The 18,777-nt window shown below is 37.2% G+C and overlaps 1 protein-coding gene across 2 annotated transcripts in view; it reads right to left on the reverse strand.

Annotated features, from left to right (window-relative positions):
* The window catches only part of LOC108743468, a 182,302-nt gene that overhangs the window by 71,179 nt on the left and 92,346 nt on the right, over positions 1 to 18,777 (reverse strand). For both annotated transcript variants that reach the window (XM_025974961.1, XM_025974962.1), the window contains exon 3: positions 16,114 to 16,237. In XM_025974961.1, coding sequence (XP_025830746.1) covers positions 16,114 to 16,237 — 124 coding nt within the window. The remainder of the gene's footprint in view (positions 1 to 16,113; positions 16,238 to 18,777) is intronic.

Raw genomic sequence — 18,777 nt, forward strand, 5'->3', positions numbered from 1 at the left:
GGTCACTCCAAAATTTTTTAGACGGTAAAACCTTCACCTCAAATGAGGAGGTCAAAAACCTCCTCGATCAGTTTTTTGCCAGCAAAGACCAAAAATTTTATGAGCGTGGAATTATGCTACTACCAGAAAGATGGCAAAAGGTGTTGGACCAGAACGGTCAATATATAATTTAATAAAGTATTTGTTTATTATACGGAAACTGTCTTTCATTTCCACAACAAAAAACGAAATGACTTTCCTATAATAACATACAGGCACTCCATGCTACGTGACAATGAAGCTGCAGAATTTGCCTGTTTATTAATTCGATGTACAAAACTTACTGAATCGACAATTTTTTATATCAAATTAATCCAATCATACACTCATTACTTTGCATGTCCATCAGTGTGAAGTAGGTACTAAACTAATTTTGTTAAACAAACAATTGTAATTCCATTCTCACTTCTGCCCAATTGCCTGTCATTTAGTTTGATGTATTAAACTAATCATTTTTCGTCTCTTTGTCTCCAATTAATCATTCTTATGTCTACTAATTCCACACAAGTATTTACTTATTTGCCTGTCAATTAGTTTAAGTAGCACACTTAAACTTTTTCCTTTCGAAAGAAAAACAATGTAAAAGTACAAGCATTCGCTTGTATGTCCTATTATAATTAATTACAGTTTGAAATATGCAACCCACCTCAAACTCATCGATTGGAGATCGCATTTCTAATAATTAAGTTCGCGACACGCACGCAGATAATTAGAGCACGCACAGTGTGCGACTTTGGGGGCTGAGCACCGTCGTCGTCGCGATGGAATCTAAACCACGAGCGATTAATTGAATAACTCGGATATTTATGGTTCGACAACGGACAGAATGGAATAACTACACCACACACTATGCCGATTTATCGGCCGCCCGCCGGTCATATTATGCACGAGATGATGCATCATTTTGACGCGTCACGTTTCAACAGGTGGTTTCATGAGATCTTGTCGTAGAGTGCGGACGCAATGGCATGTTGAAGAAACACAAAGAAATTATAATAATATCGCCAGTTAACACCCAACATGGGAGCAGCTTTAACTGTTTATTACAGTTTTATTATAATTTCCATTACGAAAGGATTTATTAAAGGATGTAAAAGTCGTCCTGCTAAACTAGTCCACTCACTAACACAAGTATTAGTTACTAAATAGCTTACTACCTACTACCTTTGGTCTGCTTAGTTATCATACTTGACCAAACTATTGAATTCAATCGTACATTCGTTCGTGTGGTTTATTCCCATTAGAGCAATCATGCATTAGTTGGTGTGCCTGTCAATTAGTTTCACATACTAAACTATTTTTCAGTATTTGTATTAGCTTTAGTCACGTACTCATTTGTCTATAAATTAGCCTGATGTACTAGAGCATGTCAACTAACTATTTTTATATCACTTTAGGTCAATCATACAGTTGCCTGTCAGTTAGCTGACTTGTCTGTCAATTAGTTAGGTGCCAGTGTTAATAATCCTTATGTAACCATTTTTATGTCTCTTTGGACTAATCATGTATTAGTTCCTCTGCCTGTCAATTAGTTCTTAATGTCAACTAACTGACTCTAGAAATACATTCTTCGGCTTGTTTGTTAATTTGTTCTATGTAGTGATCTTAACACGTGTGCTATCTAGCAATTATTTTTCGGTGTATCAAGCCTAATCAAATAATCATTCGTGCGCCTGCCAATTAGTTTGAGATAATGAACTAAATTTAAATTAAGGGAAAATTGTGAAAAAATGAATTTTTACATTTAACACACAAATAGTAATTAAATCCATAATTGAATCGTTACTATTCATATAGGAACCCTTTATATTCTGTCTTCCAGAAAAACTGCCGAATTCTTCTTAGATTGTGTTTTAGACGGAAGGATCTTAAATCCTTCTCAACAGGTTAGGTAATGAAGTCTCGACCGAGGACATAAAACTCTGGCGTGACTAGGAACAGCGTAGTAAAGTTGGAAGAACTAAAGAGTTTGCGGTCGTTTTTATGCAGTTATTATTAAGGGAAAACGTGGCGCTTATTAAAAAGTTTTTCGGTTGAGAGTCGGGTTGGGTAGTCAACTGACTAAGGGCTTATCGAAGCGACGATGTCGACGTACTCTATTATCATTAATTTTAGTCGGAGCAGACTGTTCGGTTACGTCGTTTTGCAGACGCCAGAAAAAAGATATTAAGAAACATAAATAATAATTAACGAAAGAATAATTTACTTTTATTCGATACACATGGAACGTGGCATAAATACAGAAGGAAAGCTACACGGCTCGAATTACGAAAAAATTATTGCTGCGTGTTTTCGTTTTTCTTTAAATGAGTACATTTACCATTGTCACTTTGGTGCATCATCTTTATTCGTCACAGTAATTCATTTTCGGCTTTGGCAATGATAGACGAACTAATTCATTTCAGGATTTAATCCGAGGGTTGCATTGTCTTGATTAAGAGAATACTCTGGATCCCTCAATTTGTCAAAATTTAATCACTTCCAGATAATGGAGCTCAAGTAACTTGCTCTTCTTTCAAGGAGTTACGCAAAGCACTGTATACAGGGTGTTTCATTAGCCGTTTCAGAGAATTAAATTTAGTATTGTAGTTAATATATTGAACAAATATCTCAATAGTAGATTTTCCAGTCGTGAAATTTTCGAAATAAGTAAAAAAACTTCTTCGGACTTGTCGTATTAGAAAAGTATCACTTTCATAATATAAGAAGAAAGATTACGAAATTATACTTGGCTTTAAAATGAGCTAAAGTACTGCTCAATAATCTGCCATTTCGAACTCACTGGGCTTCATCGGCACGCCGTGGACTCTTCCGACAGAACTGAAAAACTGAAAACAGCGCAATAAACGCCATCTGTAGATATTTGCCATTATTTGTATAGTTATGCAGGCGTAGTTTCAGGTTGATAAGTCGATACACTCAATAGAAAAGGATCATGCTAAATATCCATACACCGTACATTTTAAGAAGTATATCTATAAGGGTTCCCACTAGTTAACACAGAATCCTTAAAAATTTCTTGTTTTTTTTCTTAAGTACATAACCAAAAACAAATTAAAACTCAACTTTAGAAAGTAAACAAGAACAACAAAGTAGACGCCTAATTAAAAAAGAAGTAAGGTAATTAATGAGTAATTATTATCGTAGTGAAATTACGAAGGCTATAAATTTTATAAGGTTTCTAACAGGCTCAGGGTAGATACGGCAGAAAACAAGCGAGAAAATAATGCGAAAAAGCCAGTTTTCCATTAACAGGAAAAATTAATGCAACAATTAAATTAAACCGGGGCGTATTCGTGTCCCACGGGACCTGCCGCGTGCCTCTTTCACGTAAACTACCGCCGTCCTATTACCTCGAAAATTCATTTGCTTTATTGATTTCTCGTCTTTTACGACGACGAACGCGCGATGTATATTTACTGTGTACATTTTCGTTATTCAGACCCCGAACGGATTTAAATTTTTATTCGGAAAAACCCGCCCGTATCTCATGCTTTCCTCCTCTCTCGCCGTCGCACTCATAACTGATACGTAAGCGCCGTTTAGAAATAACTTGTTAGCAGTAATAAGGGGAGAGAGAAAATCGGCTAAAACTCGGGAACTGAGTGACAGGGACAATGCAAACATGGCTAGAAACACACTCCCGTTTTAATCTATTCGTAGCTTTGTACACAGTAACTTTGAACGTATTGTGTGGGGAAAATATTAAACTTCATTCTTTTCTAAATTAAAAAACATTTTCAATCGATCGATAATATGATCAAAATATTTTCGAGAAACTAGCACATAAATAACGTTACATTAACGATTTTTTTTATATAAGGTATTCATTCTGAAATAAAAGTATTTAATAAATTTACTGTACATGTAGCAATATCTCGATTGTTGTCACACAAATCTTTTATATTTTATATTTTTGACGTGACAACGTCTTATAATTCGATGGAGCCGGCTGCACGCACGAAAAAACAAACTCATGCGGCGTTACCTCGCTCTGAGGCGTTCCATTTAAGGCTTGAAGTGCAAGCGAGAGCGCGGAACGAGCGACAAAGAGGTACAATCGGCCTCCGCGTTCGGCAGCGTTCGACATCTGCCTCTCTCCTACTTGAGTGAGCGATGCGTCCGCGTGGACAGCTGCTATACAATAATACATTTCCATTTACCTCCTTCTCTATATCCATACAAAATATCTATCAAACAAATAAAATTAAAATTTTCTTTTNATAAACTAATACTGAAGAATTAGAGTTACCTATTACGTTCATTAAAACTTTCAGGGATACCGCTTCAGTACTAATTTTTAAGTTTAAATACAAAAACAGTTTTCTCTAGTTTATAATTGATATACGTAGATGCATATTATCTTAGCATAACTATTAAAATGGCTATCATGTCCCATGACGTAACTATAGGGAAGTCAAATAAATTATAATAATAATAATGTTAAGTTAAAAGGGAATAGGTATTTGCAGTATTTGTATAATTTTTTAACAACTTAATCAATTAATAAATGACTAAATGAGTTAAAACGTGGAAATGGTATGAAAACCATTAGGGTAGGTGATGATTGTTACCTGTCTCACCACCCTGCCTTACTTGCAACTTGTCTGATCACATCTGGTAAAACTTTTTCCTAACTGACAACAGCTATCTATACTTCTATACAGATATTTCTAGATATTTACTGCTGGCTTTTAAGCATTTAAGTATTTGACAAAGATCTTAAGGATGTTTCTGATTGTCAAACAGAACCTACGATTATCAAAAGGCTGAGGATTTCAGAGCCGGCGTTATCTGAATAGTCATCGTCGTACGGACTTGGAGGCTGTGGTCAAAGATTGGTTTTCCTTCTTCGGCGAGAAAACCGATGGAATCGTTTGTCCAACATGTCGTCAACAGGTGCGATTAGTATCCTCAGGAAGCCTGTTGTCCTTCGCTGTGGGGTTGTACTGAGTGATTCCATTCATGTTGTTACTGAAGAAGAAGAAATCCTGGACCACGGCATCAAGCCCGAACATCGAGAACTGATCTGAATCTACTCTGTTGCTTAACGTGTGTAATATGCCGTAGATTCAGTCTGGTAAGAAGATACCTACCGAGCGACATGACCTAGAGGTTTAGACCATTGTTTATTATAGCTCGGGACAACTCCGGCTTCATTCTGGGTCTGTCTACCCTGGTTCAAGTTTTTCTGAGGTTTCCTTGGTTACTTGGGCAGTAATACTCCACAGATAATCTTCTGTGTTTATTCCATCCGTCACCTCAACCACTACCCACCCATTTCTACAATTCATAATTCGTGGTCCGGGGGCGCGGCCCACCCACTAGCTCATAATGGTGGTAGGAATGAAACACCCAAAGGTTTCATTTTTTAATATCCTTCAAGCACGGGTAGATGATAAAAAACATAATAAAGGATATTAAGTTCTTAATCAGATGAAAAATTCGAAATCGCGATCCTTGTTTGATAGGTTAATATGCTTGAAACACCTTCGTCAAACATTTTGAAATACATAGTATATACTCGTAGTAAATAGTAATAAATGAAGATATAACGCCTATATCACGGTATAAGAAAAAAATATATATTACATAACCTATTATAATTGTGTCTGTCGAGCTTTCGGTAAACTGAACTCGAGCCCCCTGGGATATTTTTCTTAATCACAGATTCAATTCCGTTTATCCCCGATCTCATTTTCTCTTCTTCGGAGTAACTTGTTTACCGACTCGGCTTGTGAAAACTCCGGTCGCGAGCCGCATCTCGAACCACTGCGGTAACTCTCCCTTTCAGCCCCTTAGATTCGTCTTGTTTAGCATTCAATTTACCTAAATTAGAGAGCGTGGAGTCGGGAAAGCGAGACGGCATCAAAGGCGGCTTTAGTTAAATACCATTCCGAATAAACGGATTTCAAGGAACGAGAATGCTGTTTCCGCAATAATTCGTTCTGGCTTACAAAGTGAAACGTCATGGTAACCGAAACGCCGCTTTTGACGAAACCATCCCCTTGACGACCGGCTGACGCATTCATACGTATGCATGTATTGCATACGAGCGATTAAATACCTCATTAAATGAAGAGGTCAATCGATTAGTTGCATTTCAAAATGAACTGATGCTCAAATGATCCCATAATCGTTTAATTAATATACGAAATGTATGTCGTAATAGAGGAAGTCTGTAAGCCTCTCGTACAGTTGCTTGTTTTAGAAGTCAAATCAAATTACAATTATTGATAGTATCTTCTGCTTAAATGTGCCAATACCTCTACATTTGGACGGCCTCTTTGTTGGTGGTGCAATACATCCAGATAAGGACACTCATTATATATAGGGTTGTTCGGAAAGTCATTTCGTTTTTTCCCGACTGAGGATTTAATTGTATTCTTTTGGACCCAACTTCACATTTAAGCCGTATAATTTTTGTATGCTTTGAGAGCTCATATAGCAAGGCTTGTGTGTGAAAAATTCCAATTAATTCTACGCAGTAGTTTTTGGTTGGTGCCCTTTTAAATANATGTTTCTGATTGTCAAACAGAACCTACGATTATCAAAAGGCTGAGGATTTCAGAGCCGGCGTTATCTGAATAGTCATCGTCGTACGGACTTGGAGGCTGTGGTCAAAGATTGGTTTTCCTTCTTCGGCGAGAAAACCGATGGAATCGTTTGTCCAACATGTCGTCAACAGGTGCGATTAGTATCCTCAGGAAGCCTGTTGTCCTTCGCTGTGGGGTTGTACTGAGTGATTCCATTCATGTTGTTACTGAAGAAGAAGAAATCCTGGACCACGGCATCAAGCCCGAACATCGAGAACTGATCTGAATCTACTCTGTTGCTTAACGTGTGTAATATGCCGTAGATTCAGTCTGGTAAGAAGATACCTACCGAGCGACATGACCTAGAGGTTTAGACCATTGTTTATTATAGCTCGGGACAACTCCGGCTTCATTCTGGGTCTGTCTACCCTGGTTCAAGTTTTTCTGAGGTTTCCTTGGTTACTTGGGCAGTAATACTCCACAGATAATCTTCTGTGTTTATTCCATCCGTCACCTCAACCACTACCCACCCATTTCTACAATTCATAATTCGTGGTCCGGGGGCGCGGCCCACCCACTAGCTCATAATGGTGGTAGGAATGAAACACCCAAAGGTTTCATTTTTTAATATCCTTCAAGCACGGGTAGATGATAAAAAACATAATAAAGGATATTAAGTTCTTAATCAGATGAAAAATTCGAAATCGCGATCCTTGTTTGATAGGTTAATATGCTTGAAACACCTTCGTCAAACATTTTGAAATACATAGTATATACTCGTAGTAAATAGTAATAAATGAAGATATAACGCCTATATCACGGTATAAGAAAAAAATATATATTACATAACCTATTATAATTGTGTCTGTCGAGCTTTCGGTAAACTGAACTCGAGCCCCCTGGGATATTTTTCTTAATCACAGATTCAATTCCGTTTATCCCCGATCTCATTTTCTCTTCTTCGGAGTAACTTGTTTACCGACTCGGCTTGTGAAAACTCCGGTCGCGAGCCGCATCTCGAACCACTGCGGTAACTCTCCCTTTCAGCCCCTTAGATTCGTCTTGTTTAGCATTCAATTTACCTAAATTAGAGAGCGTGGAGTCGGGAAAGCGAGACGGCATCAAAGGCGGCTTTAGTTAAATACCATTCCGAATAAACGGATTTCAAGGAACGAGAATGCTGTTTCCGCAATAATTCGTTCTGGCTTACAAAGTGAAACGTCATGGTAACCGAAACGCCGCTTTTGACGAAACCATCCCCTTGACGACCGGCTGACGCATTCATACGTATGCATGTATTGCATACGAGCGATTAAATACCTCATTAAATGAAGAGGTCAATCGATTAGTTGCATTTCAAAATGAACTGATGCTCAAATGATCCCATAATCGTTTAATTAATATACGAAATGTATGTCGTAATAGAGGAAGTCTGTAAGCCTCTCGTACAGTTGCTTGTTTTAGAAGTCAAATCAAATTACAATTATTGATAGTATCTTCTGCTTAAATGTGCCAATACCTCTACATTTGGACGGCCTCTTTGTTGGTGGTGCAATACATCCAGATAAGGACACTCATTATATATAGGGTTGTTCGGAAAGTCATTTCGTTTTTTCCCGACTGAGGATTTAATTGTATTCTTTTGGACCCAACTTCACATTTAAGCCGTATAATTTTTGTATGCTTTGAGAGCTCATATAGCAAGGCTTGTGTGTGAAAAATTCCTATTAATTCTACGCAGTAGTTTTTGGTTGGTGCTCTTTTAATATGGAGAGCGATAAACAGCATTTTCGACATATCTTACTGTTTTACTACAGAAAGGGTAAAAATGCTGTTCAAGCCAGAAAGAAATTGACTGATGTGTATGGAGAAGGTGTGTTGACAGTACGCCAGTGCCAGAATTGGCTCGCTAAATTTCGATCCGGCAATTTTGATGTCGAAGATGCACCACGTTCGGGAAGGTCGGTTGAAGCTGATAAAGACGCGATAAAGGCATTAGTTGATGTGAACTGGCGAATAACAACACGTGAGATCGGATTGAGGTTAAATTTATCAAATTCAACAGTTTATGACCACTTGAAAGGCCTGGGATTATCCTCGAAGCTCGATGTATGGGTTCCCCATGTTCTCACAGAGAGAAATCTGTGTCGCCGCATTGACGTCTGCGATTCGCTTCTCAAACGTCACGAACATGATCCGTTTTTGAAGCGCATCATCACTGGGGACGAAAAATGGGTTGTATACAACAACGTCAAACGCAAGAGGTCATGGAGCAAAAAAGATGAACCGGCTCAAACCATTTCCAAAGCTGATATTTACCAAAAAAAGATGATGCTGTCTGTTTGGTGGGATTTTAAAGGAATCGTTTTTTTTTTGAGCTTTTACCGGATAACACAACGATTAATTCGGAAGTCTACTGTCATCAGCTGGACAAACTGAATGATGCACTTCAACAGAAAAGGTTAGAACTAATCAACAGGAAAGGTGTAGTGTTTCACCAAGACAACGCGAGACCTCACACAAGTTTGGTCACTCGCCAAAAGCTTTTACAGCTTGAATGGGATACAATGCTACACCCACCATATTCTCCAGACCTGGCACCATCGGATTATTATTTGTTCCGGTCACTCGAAAATTTTTTAGACGGTAAAACCTTCACCTCAAATGAGGAGGTCAAAAACCTCCTCGATCAGTTTTTTGCCAGCAAAGACCAAAAATTTTATGAGCTTGGAATTATGCTACTACCAGAAAGATGGCAAAAGCTGTTGGACCAAAACGGTCAATATATAATTTAATAAAGTATTTGTTTATTATACGAAAACTGTCTTTCATTTCTACAAAAAAAAAAAACGAAATGACTTTCCAACAACCCTATACAATTATTGACAGTATCTTCTGCTTAAATGTGCCAATACCTCTACATTTGGACGGCCCCTTTGTTGGTGGTGCAATACACCCAGATAAGGACACTCATTATATAGATTAGATGATATCACACAAGGGTTTTTGTAGAATTTTTATTAAAACGCTTATAAATAATTATGTTATAAAAAGTGGTTGAAAATTGTATTACAATGCATTGTATTTTTTAATTTACACTTATTAGGTACCATAAAAAGGAATTAAAATGCGTCCAAGTTATTAAATCCCAGTTCTGATTCTATTTCTCATTTGTGAGTTACACATAACAACTTAAACCCTATTTCCTCCGTTATGATTTAATGTCTATTTGAAAACAATGGATCGATTTTGTTTTATGAATGATTCATCGTGAGAATGTCGGGGCAATAAAGCGAAGAAGCCATACGAGGTTCGTGACGAACGTGAAAGTTTAGCGTTATTATAGTAAAAGTTCCGGTTGGGGGAGCTTTTTTACACTCCTTACCAGCTGTGAATAAGCCCGTTGAGGGTTAGGCTAGGCAGCTACGGCATAGTAAGTATCGTGTTTCCTAAACCGGTCGAAAACGACGTTTTCCTTCCCCCTTTTCGACCCGAATCACCCCAGCTACGTCTTGTTAATAAATAATTTAAACTGCACGAACGCAACAAAAAAAAATATAGAGAAAGAAGGAAAAAAGAAGACAGAAAACACGATACGGCAGGTTGGCAACAGCACGGGGTCGAAATAAGTTTATTTACCTCAAAGATATAATATATAAAACTAATTGTTAGGTGCTATTTACTACTTTTAATCCCTAAGTGCATGGTCCTTCGAGCCGGATTAGACTAGACTTCGAATAATAACACAACTATTTAGGAATATTATTTACGGAAAGACACAAATTAAAGAATTCCTTCATTTTCTGACCTTTGCAATTTAATTTTCTGGACTATCAGGGTCAGTACAGAATATGCATCAGTTGAAAATCTTCACTGTTTACGGAACATCCTTTAGTAGAAATACAAACTAACCCTACCTATTAATTAGTGCTATCAGACTTGCTTAAACTTTTCCATAAATATAACAAAGCAAATTTCTATTAATATTTTAGCACCTTCAGCGCTCCATTTTCACTTATTAGGCAGGCAGCTATTCAAAATTAAATGCCAGGATTACGACGTTTCGAGGGAGCTGCTGTTAATAATAACGACTCCGTCTATTATTAAAGTCATTTCCGTACTAAATCATCGTCAAACTAATGCTGAGCTGTTCCAGATTAATAGTAAGGAAGTGAATGCCACTTATTCGATATCTCTTGTCGCAGAGGCATTGACCAACTGCAGTCGCTCAACTGAAAAGATTCAGTGTGGCAGACTGCTTGGAAAGAAAATGTTTATCATTATATATTTTACTGAAAAATACTCATAATGATGGCTCATTTTAGAAGTATTCAAAATCCAACAAATTAAAATTTAAAAATTCGATGTTATTATGTCAAAAGTGTTCTTTGTAATATTTCCAGAACAAAATCAATTAGACGACTGCAATTGTACTGTGTCACTCTCCACAGTCTACACTTTTGGCACCGCATCCGCCCCCGAGAAATCCAATTTGTCGTTCTCCGCTTTGCACCCTCGGGGCTCACGAACCACTGGCACCTCGTCGAGAATCCACTTGCAGGTATATTATTAAATTACAACGTTTCCTGTCTTTCTTCCAAATATAGAAGGCAGCACTAGCGCCTCCGCCCCTGCTGTTGTCGCCCCAGGTCGGTTAAGCTGCAGATAATGTTGTTTTCTCGATGGATCGTTTACGTCAACAAGAAATAAATGCCGCTTCCTCATTCCTGCCTTTATTAGCTTTTTGCTCTTATTATTACCATAAACGCTAAATTGTTTTCGGAAAATGCTGTATTCTATCTGATTTTCATTGTTTAATTTTTAGATAAATGCAAAGCAGTCTTAAAATAACAAAAATTAATAATCTACAGTTTAACAGCAGGGTTGGTTGTCCGCTGTCTGAAAAGTAAGGGTGGCTCAAACTCAGAGACTTAAGGGAACAACCTCAAGGAAAAAACAGGGAATTTGTTTGGATATCTTTCTACGTAAAATAAGTGTAAATGGTACTCATTCTTTTTTTATTTGGAATATTATACATTCATTGTAATTTAAAAGTTTCGATTAAGCAGTATTTCAAGTATTAAAAACCAGAGAAGGAATAAAAGCTTCAACTGAAAAACTATCAGACTTCGACCATCTTAAAAGCAGTTAGTCTTATATGAATGGTAGGAACGATGTATTTTTTTCGGTGACGAAGGAGGAGACCCACAAAACCCAAGAGCGCCCTGGAGACGAAAATGATAAACTACTCTATATAATATTGCAAAATAGTTTATTTTATTTTATTAATATCTAGCCATTTTTTAGAAGGGCTATAGCAACCTTTTTTCATTTACAACATCCTGAGTTTCCGGAAACTTCCCGTAAGTTCGTTTTACCGTGCCAGTCAAGCTTGCTGTATATATTCTGATCAATGACTGCCAGCTTTCCGGTAGACCAAAAGCTGCACCTGTATCGATCGCCTACGGCATTCGCTCACACAGATATTTTTGCAAAGAACCATGGGCATGCGGCAAAATTTTTGCTGTTTCATATAGAGGGAAAGTTCAATTAATCCCTCTTTAGTATGTTATTTTATTTTATTATAATATAAACATTTACTGCCGCTTCTANCGACCATCTTAAAAGCAGTTAGTCTTATATGAATGGTAGGAACGATGTATTTTTTTCGGTGACGAAGGAGGAGACCCACAAAACCCAAGAGCGCCCTGGAGACGAAAATGATAAACTACTCTATATAATATTGCAAAATAGTTTATTTTATTTTATTATAATATAAACATTTACTGCCGCTTCTATTTGTTATTTCACATGTACAAATGCTTATATTCAAATATATCATTTTTGATCAATCAATTTTGCCAAAACTTTCAATAAAATTTGTTCGCGTGCTTTTTTTATACAAGCTTCTGTTACCTAAACTCTATTACCGCCATAAAAACGTTATAAATAGCCGACAGTTAAAAAAAGTAACGTTTCGTTTACGAGTAAGAAAAACAATTTTACTGCGCTCTCTTATCCTTTTACGTAGATCGGCGAGCACGACATATAGTGCGAGGGGGTACGACGGTGTCGCGACGAGACCGGCCCGTTTATTATCCTGCTCGGGGTTCGCCCCTAGTCGTTTTGTACGAGATAAGAAAGCCAGTTATTTCATAATTTGACAGTTAGTACGCTTTTATTGCAACCGTTTCTCGAGCAAAGTGGCGTACCACGGAATAGAAATAATCTGATCTGAAGAAACGAGAGTATTATAATTGAACTCGCTTCTTTCCTTTCTTATCAGTCCCAAATTGGATGTATACGAGTTACGAATGCAATTTTTAAAAGAAGTTTTGTCGCATAATTGGCACAAAATGCTGATAGAAAATGGGTAGAGTATTGAATTTTAAAGGCTTGCAGTGTATTTTACGAGGGAACGAGTTTAAGTTTGCGGAATGGGGGAGTGAATATAAAAATACAAATTTATTAATTTTTTTCTGAAGATATTCACCTGTTACCTTAAAACATTTTTCAGATTTTTCAATTGATTCGGGTAAATCTTCGAAAAAAATAAAATGTTTTGTCTTTTCTTTTTATAGCTTGAAAATTTCTTCTTACGTTCTTTTTTCATGGAAATACTTAAATAATAATCCCTGAGAGCCAGGTCAGTGCTGTAGGGTGGGTGATCTAGAATATAGAAGCTCATTTTATGCAGAGCAGCTAACGCAACAAGACTCTGGTGAACGGGTGCATTGTCGTCCACAAGGGAGTCAGTCACCTTTTGTCAATTTAGTTCTTCTCCTTTTCTTGATGACTTAAAATGTTCTAGAATTGCAATGTAGTATTTTTCGGTTAAGGAAAAGCCTTTTTGTAATTGATTAATAGGATTTTTGCTGAATCCCACAAAAAGGCCGTCATGATTTTTTCGATCGACTGTGACATTTGGATAGTGTATACAATGTTGAACCCACATTTCCTCCCCAGTAACAATTGAACTCAAAACACCATCTTCGTCTTCACTACAGAGGTACAATAAAGGCACGAGAACACTACGAGCTATTGTTTTTGCAGTTGTATGAGCATTCTAGGTACGTTAGTCATGCTAAAATAATTGTGAAGAATTTTAGAAATGGTTATATCGGATGCTCTAATCATATCTGAGAGCTGTTTTTTCTTTAATCGAGCATTTTTCAATAATAATTTTTAAAGTTTCCGAATAATTTCCGGAGCGGTTAAGTACATTCATCATCCTGGCCGTGAGTTGTCTTCAAATAAGAATCTGCCTTGTTTAAAGAGCTTGTGCCACTTGTAAACCACGGTTTTACCCGGGCAAGAGTCTCCATAAACAGATTTCATTTCTTTTAGTATGATTTGACAAGATTTTCCTCGATTGGTAAGAAACTTTGATTGAGATGCTTGATCGATGATCGTTCAAAGACGATTAATCTTGGTATTTATACCATCTAATAATAAATCAATTAATTCGATAGGACTTAACAACTACCTTCATTAATAAATCTCCCTTCCAAACTTAAAAATGTGCCCTCGTACCTATATGAACCACCCAGCATTTAACAAAGTTATGAGTACAGTTGTACATTTCTGCATTTGAAAATTAACTTAGGATGCATTGTTCCAAATTTCATCGACCCTGTATTGACCCTCACGCCAAGGATTTCGTTCGTAATCATTTTCGAAATACTGAAGAAATTGCTCTTAGTAGAAAGAGGTCATGGCGATAGCAAGTAAATAACTTTTTAGTCCCAAAGGGCCATACAAAACACACAGCACTAATAAGAAGACTGCGGCACTCCCACGGGGACCTCATGCGTAAACAATTGTTCCGTTTTGCGTTTAATTAAAGGCTGTCTAATCCAATGGGACAATGGAAGTATAAGGCGGATCGAGAAGGAATATGTAGCCTCAAGTTAGAACGGGAGGAGGACGATCATTAGTGAATAAAGAAAAAACAACAATGTCGGGGCCACCGCGGCAACAATAATCAATTAACGTTTAGCACGCATCTTGTCGACAACTCAATTTGCCGCCAGGCAAGTTCATGAGAGAGATGCCAGAGGAGGAAAGCACGAAGCAAAATGGCTAATGTTGTTAGCCAAGCAACTAACTGCTGGTGCTCGCCGAGGTCCCTTCGTTCTGTAAGAATAAATGGATTAGGACTTTGGCGAAAACGGGCGGACTGCTAATGGGAAGATAAACTAATTCCGTTGAACGATTCTTGACGAAAGGTAATTGCCATTGTCGACAGAAGAAAGTGGCCTTACTTGATAAATTATTCTTCGTGCTAAAAGCTGTTTCTCACAAAACAATCCCGTGCTAAGTTTTATTAGTTTCAGTGCTCTTAATTTCCACTTACGAGATTCAAATATACAAGACCTGGTCCCTTTGCTACGCCCTTAACTTATTTAAAAAACAAATTAAATTGATTTTTTAACATAGCGTCCATTAAGGCGAACACTTTTTTACCATGTTCTAACATTTTAACAAGTCTCAGAAAAGATATTCTTCTATTTCAAAACCACTGCTAGGATTTTTTAATATTTGGAAACTGTTGATAACCGCTAGGAGGCAAATCTGGCGAACATGACGGATGCCTTACCTATTGCAGCTTTTACAATGGAAGAAGTTTGATTGGGTGCACTATCCTGATGTAAAAGAACATCTATACGTAAGTTCCCCATCATTTTTTTTATCAACTGGCGTAATTAAATTGTCATAATAAACACATGTAATTGTGACCTATTTCTGGAGGAAATCTATCGAAATTACACCTTCGGAATCGTACAAAACGGATAATATTACTTTCCCCTCTGATGGTTGCATCTTCGGCGGTGGTGAGCCCCATTGCGTCCATTTCATACTCTGTATTTTGGTCTCTACATCGTAACGATGGATCAAGGACTCATCCATTGTAAGGAGTCTCGCAAGAAATTTACCTTTATCTTATCTAAACGCAAGTATTTTTGGTTACTAGTTGCTCGACACGTTCCATTTTGATAGTTTTATCAAAGACTTTCTCAGACTCTACTGCAGACAGGATTTATCAATGGCAGACTTTTAATTTTGTAGTGTTACTCGGTATACAATAACAGGCTACAATGTGATGAGAAAATCAAAAATTACTTAGATTTATAATTGGACCAGGGGCAAAGGGATTAGGTCTGGTATAAACTAATACTGAAGAATTAGAGTTACCTATTACGTTCATTAAAACTTTCAGGGATACCGCTTCAGTACTAATTTTTAAGTTTAAATACAAAAACAGTTTTCTCTAGTTTATAATTGATATACGTAGATGCATATTATCTTAGCATAACTATTAAAATGGCTATCATGTCCCATGACGTAACTATAGGGACAAGTACCTACTACATTAATTTTTAAAATTTATTTAAAAACAACATCGAAACGTCTGTTCAAGAGTTTGCCTTTTTGCTTTCTGTTGATACTGTGACGATTGAGAAAACAAAAGAAAAGTGAAGGTAGCAAGTATCGATAAAAAATAATCCAGAGTTTGTCTAAATAATCTCTATCTTACCTTGGGATCGAAGTTAAAGACGGTATCGTACTTAAGTGGGCACTCCAAACCACACTTGCACGTGCCCTCCGTCAGCAGGTAATCCCTTACCTGCTCCAGCGAGCTTAAGGCTGTGTTGCTTGGACTGTAACAAAAAATAATAAAAATATTACTATCCATAATATTAATTTTTAAAAATTAAAAGTTAACTATATAATCAAAACTAAGTGGAAATTATATAATATGTATATTATAGTACAAATAAAACTTTATTATATTGTCCATGTACATATGTATTTATTTTTGTAAAGGGTAGATAAGACGGAATTTAAGAAAAAAAGTCAAACCTGAATTCGGATCCGGTTTCAATGTGAAGATGCAGTAACTATTGACAAAATATTGATATAGTTCGGAGCTGACAAGTTTGTGAAGTTATTTTTTACAGTAGTTGATCAATTTGAATTAATATCCTTAAGATTAGTATGATTAGATTTGCAGATGAAATAGCAGCATTAGCACCTAGCAAGGAGGCGGCAAAATGGAAGTGGTATGTACTGTATGAAAATTTATAAAAGCAAAACAAAAATACTGGTATGTAAGGGAAGAAGAAGTACGAAAAGAGCGAATATAAAGACAGGAGACCAAAAATTAGAAGTGGTAGATTATAGGTAGCTAGGAAGGAAGACAAAACAGGACGGAAGGAGTAGTAGGGATATAAAGCAGAGGATAGCACAGGATCGAGTCGCCTTTAATAAAACGAAGTCACTTCTATGCTCCCGAACGATTAGTTTACATTTTCGAAGAAGGTGCGAAACATGGACGGTGGGCGCGGCGAAAAAGAAAAAGTTAGAAGTGTTCGAAATGTGATGTTACAGATGAATGATGAGGATACCGTGGATAGAGAAGGAATTAGAAGGAATAGGAGAAAAAAGAACTCCATGGAAGTCAATAAGAAATAGACGAGATAGGTTACTAGGACACCTTCTCAGGTATGAAGGTCTAGTCAGAGACATATTAGAGGCAGAAACGGAAGTTAGGCCTAGATTAGATTACTGTTCGCAAATAGTTAAGGATGTGGGATATTCTAGTTTCAGGAAAATGTGAAGATTAGCGCAGGATAGGAAAAAGTGGAGGTGCGTGTCCAACCAGTCTTAGGACTGACGACCTTATGATGATGAAAGGGGTCTTTTCCTTTTCAGGAAATGCTCAAAATAGCGTCACTCATTTTAACGAAAAATGCTATTTCAATAAAAAGTATTAACGGTATTCACTATTCATTGCAATCGGAGTTTCCGGATCAATGTTCCACGTCCCTTGGAAATTAAAATAACTCACAATGCGACAAACGATCCCACTGGACAGTCCGCTTGGTGGATCATCCACCGCTATATCATTCAACTAGTCGCCAGACCCCGACATGTACTAGCTTAAAATGTATGTACATATATGTATGAGGGTGTACGTGTGTGCGTTTGTGGATGTATTTCGATGCTGTGGAATGATCGCCGCAAATTGGACGGCCGTGCGGGCGTATGATCATCACTGAAATGCACAAATGTCAGGACGCATTAACTGTCGCATTCGTGTTTAATTTAATTTCTACGTCGGGACCGGGTCGCTCCCCCGTCCCCAACAGGCCGACGCGATCGATTGACATGCCACACGTTCTCGCGACAAAACGTGTACGATTCTGTTGACATTGAAAAATTGGATGACAACTAAAAAAACACGAAATTTCCATTCCAATCGTATGGCCAATTACAATTTTAATAAAACTGGAAAAACATTCAATAAATTAATTCGATAAGAACAAACAAACAAACAGATTGTGATGAAACTCATTGCTATGTTATCTGACTTCTAATAATGTAATAAATGCAGAGAAATCAACGGTTGTGCCTTGTTAGTCTTCTTCTAGGTTAAAAGAGGGGGACCCTGTGTGCTTTACTTAGACTGTCAGAATAAAGCGTACAGCTCGGTGAGGGATGTTCTTCTGTGATGACATCTTCGTTGGTGATGGAGATAGAGAAAAAAAAAGTAGAAAACTAAATTTCTAAAGTTAATTCATTAAGTTATACTGTATGAGCATATAATTTTTTCTTGAGGAGGACGAAAGCGAGGTGGAAAAAAAGCTTCCTTCGACTGCTTAAGGACTAAAGAACGTCTGATTTCCTTGCAAGGGTGACTACAGATTAAATAAATGTCGATCGACACTCTAACGTACCTATATACATTAATAAGGTTGCCCATTATGGATTTATTCTTGAAGGGTAAACAAGGATTAAAGGTTAGGTTAAAGTGCAAGAATAATTTATTGATAGTAAAATCCTTGCAATTTGCAACAAAGGAAACCACCTTTGGATAACTCTCAATATGTAAATATCTTCAACAGATTATAGATTTTACTCAGAACCTCTTGTGAAAATGCAGCCAGCACACGTGACCATAATCTATAGGAGTTTTCGTCGAGCATCGAATATGTGTTTACTTTTGTGTTTGTACATATGTACATACTAACTTATTAAGTCAGTAGAGATGTAATGATTTCGAAACATCTTCAATATCGACGACCAATCCAATGGATGCATGTATAGGATTGATATAGGATGATACGGAACCGATGGCTTTTAATATTCCGAGCGCGGCGTTTTCTAAAGCTGTTCGCAAACAAGCCGATTGAATTAC

Source organism: Agrilus planipennis, unplaced genomic scaffold (genome assembly GCF_000699045.2).
Source record: "Agrilus planipennis isolate EAB-ADULT unplaced genomic scaffold, Apla_2.0 scaffold19, whole genome shotgun sequence".
Lineage (NCBI taxonomy): Eukaryota > Metazoa > Arthropoda > Insecta > Coleoptera > Buprestidae > Agrilus > Agrilus planipennis.